A 13,300-nucleotide genomic window follows, 5' to 3' on the forward strand; every position below is an offset into this window, starting at 1 on the left:
ATCGTCGCAGTCGCGTCGTCGCTCATCCACGCTGCTCTTGACGGCACTGGTGGCATGGCCAGCACCCCGCTCCCGTCTCACTCATCCCCTGTCAATTCCTTGATTCGTCTTCGTTTGGCCGATACACCGATTCTTCTGATGTAGGTTTCCGAATCCCCGCACCAAATGCAGGTCTCCTTCGCAGCTTTTGACAGTGTGCCGAGTGTGTCCGGTGAGGTTTGGCTTCTGCTTTCATTCGGGGATCGGGATAATGGTGTCGTCGTATTGAGCGTAATCCTCCGACTAGGGGTTGGGATTCAGGATACAAGGTTTTAGGGTTTAGGGTTGTAGGTTTAGAGAGCGAGGAAGGATGCAGGGTGTGAGGAGAGTGGTTAGATTAGTGCGCATTCCACCCTTGCGGGAGTTTCAGCTTGTTGGGCATAATGCTTGTGTACGTGAAGCTGAACTCGCCCAGAATGGTGGTGAGCCCCTTCGATCTGCTGGACATGTTTCGGAATTTCGAGCAATTGGCTCTTCCATGGCAGCTGGTTTATTTGTGAAAGTGTTTCAATTGCATGGCTGTGAGAGCAAGTCGCAAGTCAGGGGCTTTTGCACCCAGAGTGCATTGCAGGAAGGTCATGTGCGGAAGACGAGGCCTAGCGGGGATCCCCAGAAGCTGTACGGAGAGATTGTGGCATTGATGGAAAAGAAGGTGATGCCGCATCCGCACCAATTGATGGAACTGATACGCTCTTCCTCCAGTGCCTCAGAGGTGGCATTCGCCATGGACGCTGCAGATCGATTGCGGTCGCTTAGGATGATGGAGAAGGGTGAGAAGGGAGTAAGCCATAACAAGGAGGTGACACACATGATGGTGGCTGCATGTCTTCGAGCGGGTGATAAGCAGAATGCTTTGAAGTTGCTGTGGAGAAAGAATCCGTCTGGTTTCACCTCCAGCATTGGTACCGCACATTTGCTCCTCAAGCATGCCAAGTTCCACAAAGATGTGAAATTCATGCGACAAATTTTGCGTGCCATGAAAGCTAATGACGTCACACCGACGGCGACCACAGCAGACATTATTCTGCGGCTGTGCAAGGAGAGTGGGGAAATAGATTTGATGTTCTCCCTTGCGAGAGACTATAACAAGGTAGGTCTTACCTTTTATGAGTCTCTCTTTGATGTTCTAATCTCAAGTGCCGCCAATGCTGGAGATATGAAATTGGTTCATGAGATTCAGAGATGGCGAGACAAACAAGGCTTGGTGCATACAACCGCCAGTGCTGTATCTATGGCTAAGGCGCTGGTTCTAGAGGGCAAGCCCAAGGAGGCCGCGAAGCTGATAAATGAACACTGTCCCGATGACCGCAATAATCTCACAAAGGATGAAACACTGAGAGAGAAACGAGACAGATACTTGGGCATTTTAGTGAAGGTGTGGCCTCTCCAGCTCGTCACTGCGCTCAAAATCGAGGCGAAAGAGGAATATTTGAGGAAGCTTAAGGTAGATGTAGCTTGTATGTTCGACGCTCTGAAGGACTTGGGTCTGACAATTGAGGGAATAGATGTCGGTGAAAATTTTGCACAAGGCAAAGGTAGCAATAGCGCTGCACAGAAGGAGGTAAAGAATGCTGAGGAGCTTCTACAAGGAATCGGGGACCTGTAATCTGACTTTTAGTAACAACGAGGTAGGTAAAGTTAAGGTACCATTCCTGTCAAGTTTGGCGGTGGATACCTAATTCATCTACAAGAGTTCCGGAGATCGCAAGCTAATTAGTCACCCTTCATCCTTTTTCAGGTTACTCAGCGTTTAAATTGTATGAGTCTATGATACCATCGATGGTGATCATAATGAGAAGACTTATACATGAACCACATGACCAAATTTTTAAATACACAACCGAAATGAAGATATTTGATGCAGTTGCAGCATGGGCTTCACAATCTTGCATATACCTGCTGATTACGTTTATGCTGGAGAGTGATGGAACGCCGGCATGAAAACTCATCTGAAAGGTGGGTTTCCACGAGAAGATGGTGCCTCGATTCCTCTGACAACAAAATGGTCTACTCGTGTGGAGTAGATTGCTGCATACTCGTGCTCTACTTCCAGAGTTGTCATGTAAATTGGACAACATTCGATGACTTCACAAAGGTTTGTGCTTAATTTCTTCAGTGATAGGCTGCACAGATTGGTCAGTGTTGATTGGTTTCATCACTATGACAGGGAACTCTAGACCCCTTTGTGGGTGTGCCGTAGTCTAGAGCTGGCCTTCAGATGTTACAGCCTTTTCAGACGCTGTGAATCGTGCTCAGAAGGGCATGCGAAGTGGATAACTATTTTTTAATGTAAATTAAGGTTATGAGTGTTACCCATGATTTGTTTCTATTCTTTTTTTTTCTTTTTCTTTTTTCTTTTACTGGTTCTCACCTTTAATTTATGTCCTCATCTCCACTTTTTTTTCATTTGGTTTATGAAGTTTTAACTTAGAAGAGAATAATTTGTAATGGTAAAGTTTGTGTTTGTACATGATAGTGAAACTAATTGTGAATGTAAAGACTTAGTTTGGATGTGTAAAAATGATAGCAATTTGTAGGGATTGACTTGATAGTTCGAGCATTAGAAATATTTTTAGATCTATTATATATATATATATATATATATATAGATAAATTATAGATTTGTGAAATTTGTAAATTGCATGTAACTTGTAGACTTGTTAAATTTGTCAACAACAAAGATTCTTTGAACTAGTTAACTACATGCAACTTGTAGCAACATTTTAGATTTCAAATTAAGCAACAGCTAGCAACATTAAAGTAGATCATACCAAATTTGTGTGTTATAGGTCAAGTATTATGCAATATTTATTCTTGAGTTGAGATTGTGCAATTTTGTTAAGATAAAGCTTCAATTTATTTGTTAGACAATCCAAATTGCTAAGTCTTGTGTAGAGATATTAGTTTAATTTAATTGAACAAAAATCACAACTAAAGTAGTGATGTTTGAGGCTAAAATTCTATAAAATAGAAAGGTATTTATTGATATGATACTTAAGGAATGTGGTTTGTTCATGAACCTTTTATTGTAATTAAAAGAAGTTTTACTTCAAAAAAATAGAAGAAAACTTGGAATTGCTATTGTAATACAACATGCCTTTAATAACCAAATAATTTGTAATAAATATATAATGAGGTCTTTACAATTTTTATTGTTGATTTTTAATTGTGTCAAAAAAATTAGTATCAACTAAATATATATTATTAATATGTACATTTATAAAATAATTTTGATATAATTTTCATGGATTAAAAATAATAGATTTTAAAAATAAATATTTTAAATCAATAAATATCAAATTTTAATTTTCTATTAAAATTAAAAGACTATATATATAATTATATATATATATAATTATATATATATATATATATATATATATATATATATATACACATATAAATAAATATAATATATAATCACCAAGTTAGTTTTTCAATCATAATTTTTACACCTCAATCATCTATAATCATCCTTTCATTATTTTTAAAACAATCAAGGTCTTTGCCTATAAGTTGTGGCTACTTTGAATTTGATATAATTAGATTTACCTAGATTTTTTTTAAATTAATATAATTTGGTTCTAATACAAAAATATTTTTAATTATGATTAAAATAAAAATTTATTTTATTTTTTAGTTATTAATTAATTTTTAAATATGATATAAGAAGATATTTAGAGTTGTGGATATTTTTATATATCAATAATAGAAAGAAGACCGAAGTTAGTATAATATAAACTTAAAAAAAAATGTTATCTTAAATTAAAAATTATTACATCTTTCACTTATTTCTTATAAAATGTATTAGATCTCTTAAGATAGAATATACAAATGACATGAAGTTGGCTATATCTTGATTTTTATATATGCAAAGTGACTCCTATTTGTTCAAGATGCTTGTTGTATTAGTAATGGTGTTAGTTTTGAAGGCTCTTTGTAGATATTGCCATGCTTCTTGGGAGTCATTGAAATCTTCAATTTGGAGGTAAATGGAATTGTTGATGGCTAATAAAAGATAAACCATTGTCTTTTTGTTTGTTTGTTTGTTTGTTTGTTTGTTTATTTTTTTCTTTCAATATCTAATTTATTTAATATCAATTTGTTGTCGTTGTCATTTCTAATAGATTGCTTCTTTTGATTATTTGGTAATGACAGTATTGCATTTCTTGCTACATGTGTAGTATAGACAATGTTCTACAAGTCTTTGTATTGAAATATTCTTTGAATTGTTGATGTCTACTATTTATAGTTGTATCCATTAAATAACATCGTCATTGATGTTGTTGTCTTATTATTTTTCTATTAACAAGTTGATCCAATTTTGTACAAAAGTAGAATGTAAATAATTTTGAATAAAAAGTTAAAGGTCAAGAAGGTAAAGGGCTTGTAAACTAGGGAGATGATTGAGATGGTTGAAGAGAGTTAAGTGAGTTAAAAGCTAGCTAGGAGATAAATGAGTGGAAGTCAATGAATTTGAATGTATACCATAGTTTGTCTAGAAGAGAAAAGACCTGAAGAAAAGAAGATATCAAATGTTTAAAAATATACATACATATATATATATATATATATATATATATATATATATATATATTCAAGAAGAAAAACTATATAATTTGTTGTGATACCATAAAAAAAAATTGACACCAAAGCTCTCAAGCTCTTATTGCCCATAAGCATGTTTATTTGTTAATAGGAAGGAATAAATACATATTTATATTTAGATGATGTTGAAAAAAGATACTTAACACAATAGCCATACAAGTGAATATTGATTGTTTCAAGAAAAGAAAATATTTTTCTAGAAAAAAAACAATAGAAGTAATTCACAATATAGATGAATGTTCAGAGGAATTATTGACATAGAAAAAAACAATCAACATCTAGTCTTCTAGAATTTCTAGTTATGACAAGCAACTAATAAAGAAGACAAAAATAGCCATGGCTTGAGCAAAATATGAGACATGAAGGTTCTAGATGCATATTTTTGGAAGTTATGGAAATTATAGAATCACATAGAAGAACCATTTGCTAATCTATCATAAGATGATTTGCACATATAAAATGCACATGAAGAGTTAATTCCAAAGTATTCAATAAGAACTTATAAGGAAATTTTTCAGCAAACAAAAGAATAGTGTGAAGTTGTACATAAATCATGTTCAATGGACTTAGCAAATAGATGCACTAGAACGTTGAAAGCCATAAGAAAACAATAGAAGAAAGAAAGGAATTGCAATTATTGTTTCAATTCAACTAGTTCAAAAAAAAGTTTATGTATATTTTGAATTTAATGTTTAATTATCTATTATAACCATGACAAAACTAAAAAATGAAATTCTAAGAGAACTACAAGAATTGACTTAATTGGAATAGCCTTTAACAATTTTTTTTAATAGGTGAAAACTTTGTTGAGGATTGATCATCTAAAAGATAGTCAATAAAAAAAAATCATGTCTATTTAATATCACTTCATTGATAGTTGAACCTTGGAAGTTTTGCTTGGAATAACAACAAGTTCCAAAAGAAAATACCATCAGTCTTAGAGAGTAAGTTGTATTCTATAAGAAGTTCTATAAATTTTTTCTTCAAGCCAAATAATTGGAGTATTTGTAAAGATGCTCAAAGATAAAAAAATTGAGTAATATGAAATATTGATTTTTATTGACGCATGATTCTATTAGATTAAGCATGTAATAGGTTTAATTTTTGCAAATTTTAAATTTTAAATAAACTTCTTAGGTTTGAATCAAGTGTAAGTAAGATTTAGGATTAGAACAATTTTGTTAATTCAAATAAAGCCTTATTATTAAGTTAGTGGTTTTTTAGGAACCAAAAGCAAAGCTTTGTTGGAATTACTTTAGAACATACTTAAATACTATTTATATTTATTTCATGTAAAAATTGTATGCAATAGCTATCATAGAATGTACTACATAAGAAAAATTAGTCTTATATAGGGTTGAAGAATTGATAGTCCTATTATGACTTTGGAATTGAATCCTACTCAATTAAGAATAATATGTAAAGTTGAGCCACAATATTAATAGAATTGTTGGAACTCAATCAAAATTAGATTAATACTATTGAGAAGATTGAATAAGACATACAAATATTTGAAATATTAATAAATGCATTTCTTTTCTTAAATTTGGATTGTGATCATTACATCAATAACAATAAGGCACTTTTAGAAGTCATGTCTTTTTTGATAGAATCTATTATAGAAAAAAAAAAAAAAAAAAAAAAAAAAAAAAATTACATCTAATTTCCTTAGCAAATTAAAACCATTAAAGAAAAAAAGTTATCATTGAGGTTTTTCAAGTGCTTCAAGACTAGGTTCAATCAACCTCTAATATTCATAGCATTAATATTATTGAAAGACAAATACATGCTATATTTTGCAAATTCAAAGTTGTTCTTAAAATAAACCACCTACGTGATTAGTTGGAATTGCAAAACAAGAAGGACTAGAATAGTAGTGATTTTTCTTGAAGATAGATACAATAGAAGGAAGAATGGAATAACTAACTTATATCAATTTAATGAGCTATCCATTGATATTGTTGTCTCTGTTAGCGTACTATATATTACTTATAGTATAGATGCAAATGAAATTTTTTGCCATACTCATGACTAATAATGAAGAAATCTATTTCAACCATGTGCAAAAGATCTTTTGGACAATAATCAACCATAGTGCATGGTATTGATGAAGAAAAATGTGGAAAAGTATAGCCTTAGAATAATTCTTGAAAAGAAGTTGAATTCATTTTTTTTGTATTTTTTTATTCTTTAATACATCTAGTAGGGGATATAGATGGAGAATATATATCTATGGACATTGACATGGCTTTAGATGTGAATATAATCAAGTCTACTTTGTTATCAAAATAAGTCAATAAAGACAAAATTAAGTTCTTAATTTCAATACATTATGCAAAGCAGAGCCTATGAAAAGTATTAGGACTTAAATAAAGGGATACATATGAGGATTATAAATCCTCCTATTATAGGATTGTGCTACTATGTCATAGATATTCTAAATAAGAAAGATCTTATTTTATACATATTTAATGTGGTAATAATGATACAGAAATATGTATAAAATAAGATAAAGATCTTATTTTATACATATTTAATGTGGTAATAATGAAATATGTATAAAATAAGATATTCTATATGTAATAATTATCTTATGTTCATTTGAGATTTTGTTACAATAGTTGATACTTATTTAGTCCCAAATTCATACAAAGTTTTTTAATACTTCTTATTATTGATTAGTAATACATGTGACTTATTTAAGTTATGGCTTAATCAAACTACATCATCTATTTAGACCTAAGTGCAGCAACTTGACAAAACCTTCTTTATACTTGCACACCAATAAAATCTTTCTTAGGACTATCTCAATTATATTAAATACTACCATAGAAAAAACTTAGACTTGTACTTTTTTTGATTTACATGACATGCTAAATTTGCCATGAGTAACAAAAGAAAGTTCATGTAGAGAGTAGTATTCTAACACTTCATCTAATTTCTTCCTTCAAATTTAATACGTATATTATATTAACATAATTCTATCTAATAAAGCCAAGGTGTGGTACTTCAATATATGCTTCTAGTATTTAGATTCTATATCGTTAGGACAATAGAAAGATAAGCATATTGTCATCTTTTTGGCCAATACAATCACCAAAAATAATATTTCCACCCCAAATATCTCATACATACATGCTTATGAGTACAAAAATCATATTGCAAAATTAAAAAACTTCTCTAAGCAGCTTGCTTTATTGCATAATGATATTAGCTACAACAAGCTTAATTTGTCTAAAGATACATCCAACATATGATTCAAGCGTGAAATATTTCTATGTAGTATTTATAATATATTGAATCACAATGCTATGACTTGTTAGCTTTGGTTATTTATACTCAAGCTACTAGGAGATATTTTGAAAGAACTAAAAATATAGATGGCAATAAAGGTTGATTTAAATAAGATGTCATATTTTCAAATATCTAAGATGTGAAAGCCTTTGTAAGTCCATCTATTTTTATATCAGCTACCTCCTTTTATCTTAATTATACCTCTTCTTGAAAACTAATACTTCAATTTTATCATGGATCATGTCAAGACTTATACAAGGCATTAACCATCTATTTGTCATTGATAAAAGGTATAATATGACTTTTGTACCACTTACAATTATAAAACTTTTCAACCTCTGGATCACATTGGTCATGATATATGTTATTATAGCAAATGGCAATACCTATTGATTTTTTAGTATAGTCTCTAGTATCATATATATTATAAGCATTAATGCTATTGTCAATACTATTATTAGTTCAAAAGATAAGGTATTCTTTGGCTTTGATTATATGATATAAACCTCATGTTTGCTAGTTATAGCTCAATGGCACCTAATTCTCAACATATTCAATGCCACATCACAAATAGTATCACTATCAATCATCACAATAGCACTAAAAACTGTTGACACAATCCTTCTCTCTTTGATCTTTACAATTGATTAGAAATATTATAATTGATTGATTTTTAATAACTTTTGTATACAAAATAATTATTTATATGTCTAAATATTTTCTACTATAAATAAAAATCAAATTTTTCTACCATAGTAATATAAAATTCTATGTTTATTTGTGTTGTTTAGGCCTTTATTAACCCACCTTATTTGTAGCATGTTCATTGTATACACATGGCCTTAGCTTGTCCAACCAAGTGCTTTGTTGAAATCTAACTATGGCAACAATTAGCAAAGTACTATCATACCATCATCACTCATGGAATTTATGAATGTTGCTATAGAGAAAAAATCACCACATTGATTATCAATCCATCAATTGCATCTATCTACATTTAGACTAATTAAATTCTAGCTTCCCTTGTTGCCATCTTTGACAAAAATATCATCTAATTCACCTTGGCAGCAATATTAATATTGATTTCAATGATGCAGCATAGCTAACTTTTATTACAATGTTGACTACTACAACATATGATCCAATATGCATTCCAATTGTAGATTAACCATAATTTATGTCTAAAATGTGAAATATCTAACTCAATATTAATTTAACTATTAATTGGTGATATTGTGTCACCAAGTTGGTTCATAAAAACTTAGATGTATTCAGCACTAAGCCAATAGATCTCACCAAAATCAAGCTATTAGAAGATGATATTATCACCAACATTGCACCAATTCACCTAGTTGGATATAGAAAAAGCATCAAAAAACATAACACAATTAAAAAAAAAAAATTAGAAGTTATTAGACATAAATATAATTAGTCCATATTTCTTTTTGTAGGCATCACTAGTGCTTCTAGTTGAAAAGAAAGATAGTAGTATAAGATTCTATATTGATTTTAGATAATTAAAAGTTATCACCTAAAAAGATATATATCCACTATTACAGATCAATGATATTTTTGATCAACTTTAAGGCACCACTAAATTCTTTTCAATTGACTTCATCAATGGTTTTTAGCAAGTATTGCTTTTTTAAACAACCAAAGAAAAAATCGCATTTATGTGCTAACAATGATTATTTTAATTTAATACAATGTCCATAGAGCTATGTAATGCAACACACACCTTTTAACATTTAATGGTTGTGATGTTGGATAAATTGGATTAGAAATGGGCCCTAATATACATAGTTGATGTTAATATATATGGAATATTGATTCTTATTTCATCAACTTCACACATATCTTCACTTACATGAGAATTGATGTGCTTAAGCTCAAAGAAAAGAAGTGTGTAATCGGCCTACCAAAGTTTACTTATCTAGGCTATATAGCTTTAACAATAAACTTACATTTTGATTATGCCAAAGTAAAAAACTATTTCATAATTTTCCATATCTATTAATTTAGAGTGCATGCAATTCTTTGTTAGATTACTTAACTACTACTAACAATTTGTGATAGATTTCATAGTCACTACTATACTACTCTATTGACTTATGAAAAAGAACATAGTCTTTGTATAAAGTAGAATGGAGCAATTTGCTTTTGAAAATCTAAAAATTAATCTTTGTTCCACTTCTCTCCTAATCTATCTCCACTTCTACTTATCATTTATATTATAGACAAATATGAGCTATAATATTGTTGAAACTATCTTGAGCTAGAAACTTCACAAAGTCAAATATATAATGGTCTATGCATCTAAGAGACTTTCTAAAGTAGAAAAGAACTATGGTATTCAAGAATCTAATGGATCTTGGAACATCACCATACCAACATAATATTATTTCCGTAAGGCAAAAAAAAGATGGCAACAAAACAAAGTTTGAAAAGATGAATTGAATGTCACCTTGCAATTAAAGATATCAAAGAATAAACATTTTCTTGATTGGAGGAGTGAAGTACCACACCACGACTCAATTTTACTATCGTTTCAATATATTAGATGACCATATATATGGTCATTATATATCTTATATTTGATCCAAATATACTTGAGGTATATATTAACACCTTTTACATGTTAATAAGATACTTCATTGTAAGAATCCACTCTATACTTATAAGAAGTTTTTGAAGAAATTATTTAAATCATGATGAGTTTTATTGTTGTAACAATTTAGCTTGGATTTTCACAAAAGAAGCTCGCAAAGATAAGCACTTTTAATCTAGTCTCTAATAAGAAAAAATCCTTGATATATAATATAAGTACTTGAAAGTGAAGCTGCATTATTTGATGCTTTTGTAGAAGCTTGCCAGACTGACTTAATTATCATCGATCTAGACAAAATTCTAGCCAAAAAGATGAAATATCATCTTCTTCAATACCTCACATGAGATAGCACTTTTTTTTACAAAAAGACTAATCCAAAAGTAATTTGCATCCTATAAGTGTTGAAGATTTCTAATTTTTTTAAAATTTTGGAGTTGTTTCATATGGCACATACATTGGGGCACTTCACAAAATAACATACACTTAAAGAGCTACAAAAAGTATACTATTGAATCATAATAATTGGTAATGTAACTTATTTTATTTGTCGATGCTTCACATATCATATGAAGCATATCCATAGCAAGAGCACTACACTACACATATTAACTTGTATTTCTATTTTGAAATCTTTTATACAAATTAAGGTCGATTAAATGGATCTATTAAAGAAAACAATGGATGGTCATTGATATGTGATTTTTGCTACTTATAATATAATGGTTTGATCAAATGATTCAACCAAATGCTTTGTGCTCTCATTAAGAAGAATGGCAAGTATAATGAACATTGGCTTACAATACTATTGGCAATTGTTTTTGCATCCCACACCACTGTCCATTCAAGTAGATATTTTTCACCCTTCAAAATGTTGTATGCCAAAAGCCACAACTTTCTATAGTCTTAATAGATGCAAACTTGACTATTGTAGAGTCTATCAATTTGTATGATAGGCTAAATAGACTACTGTAATATTATGCTTATCTTAGCACATAAGTACATGAAAATATTAATAAAGCGTAGCGCTTTAAGAAAGAATGACATGATAGGAAGGTTACATACACACGAGAATTTGTTGTAGGAGATATAGTCTTATGTTGTAAGGAAAAACAATGTAAAAAAATATACAAATTTTGGGCCAAATTTATAGGTCCCTATTGGATCACCACCATTGATGAGGACAGCAACACTTTCATCTTTAGACAATTTGAGCTGAAACAACACTAATTTTATTTCTAGTTGCAATCTATATTATAACCTCACCAATATCAACCTGGTAAGTTGGCACATACAATACACACCAAAGTAGTTTTTTTTGCAAAACATTACTGTAGCTCAACTCTTCCCAAAGAGGGAGTCCTTCTGTATGTAGAGATAAGAATTGGGCTGAGCACAAATCTTGTGATGCCCAATGAAAACAAGAACAAACCGCACTTATAAGTTTATAACAAGCATGTTGCCCTCATGTATTTTGATATAAAAATTGTTTTGCTATACTACCTCAGCAAATATTGAGGTGTGCATTGTTTGAGTTGGCTACATATATGTTTGCTTTGTATGATGAATTTCATCTACGGATTCCTTAAATCTTACTGATGAGTTGTCATATCTCTCAGCTCAAGCCTGCCTCAAGCAGGGTACCAGCCTTTTGAATATTGCCAAGTCAAGCTAACTTAGTCCTCTCCCATTAGTTGAGACAACAATAGTGACTCGCCAAACTTTTCCCAGTACACCCTCATGTACATGTTCACATCTTTGTCATCTTGCAGTGGTGGAGGTTGTGGTGAAGCATCAATTTATTTTTTTAAGGCTCTCCAGATGTGAGAGTGTCTGCACTCACACATCATCCTGAGGTTGATTAATTTTGAATCAAATTCAAACTGAAAGTACTGCCAGTAACCACAATTTGATTGAGATGGGTGCAACCTGCAAATGTGCAAAGGATTAATTGCACCAGGGTGATTAATTTGATGTAATCACATGCAACATTGTGGCTTAAAATAGGTTGTTGGGTGCCCATGTCTATGTATCTGAGATGTTGGATTTTCTGTGACTGCAATAAACTTTTCAGCTACATATTCTTTGCACACAAATGAATGTTGCTCTGATGATTTTATTTTATAATATTTTATTTTTTGAAGACGTCTCTGAATAAATACAACGAAAATAATATTAGAAGTGTAGAAGTTGTTCGTTTTCTGTTTGCATCATTACATGTTTTAAGAAGACTACCCATAATGTTGTATGTTTTATATATTTCTTTGAAATTTCTGAAGAATTGATTTTACAATTTTTTATGCAGTGAACATTAATTCTTGCCACATATGTGTCAATGTTAATTTACCAGCATGCTGTTCTATATAAATGCGTTGCTGCAACTAGAAATAAAACTAACATAATCATTATTTTCAAAATAAAAGGACGCAACAGTTACGTTCATGAATGAATTCTTAAATCTTGAAAATCTAAAAAGTAAATATAATCTTTGCTTGAAATATTTTCCAATAAAAGAATTAATTTACAAAATAATAATAATAATAAATTACACCTAATATCTCCACGTGAAAATTTGCTCTTTCTTTTTGCACATAAAATACTTGGGAATCATCCCAGCCATCCAGCAGACACACACCGTGAAAGGGCCCACACGGACTTGGACGGCCTAGTCCTGGCTCGCAAGAGGAAGAGGGGTCAGTGGAAACAGGGTCGGAAGAGGGGGTCTTCGGGTGGCGGAGACCGAAGAATTAATGG

General features: G+C 31.0%; 1 protein-coding gene across 1 annotated transcript; it reads left to right on the forward strand.

The window, feature by feature from the left end:
- Positions 1-2,358, forward strand: LOC112291009 (uncharacterized). The gene is made up of 2 exons (XM_024537930.3): positions 1-1,667; positions 1,778-2,358. The coding sequence occupies exon 1, from the start codon at positions 350-352 to the stop codon at positions 1,643-1,645; it is 1,296 nt and encodes a 431-aa protein (XP_024393698.1). The 5' UTR covers positions 1-349; the 3' UTR covers positions 1,646-1,667; positions 1,778-2,358.
- The last annotated feature ends 10,942 nt before the right edge of the window (positions 2,359-13,300 follow it).

The sequence above is a fragment of the Physcomitrium patens genome, chromosome 14 (genome assembly GCF_059467195.1).
Source record: "Physcomitrium patens ecotype Gransden chromosome 14, ASM5946719v1, whole genome shotgun sequence".
Taxonomy (NCBI): Eukaryota; Viridiplantae; Streptophyta; class Bryopsida; order Funariales; family Funariaceae; genus Physcomitrium; species Physcomitrium patens.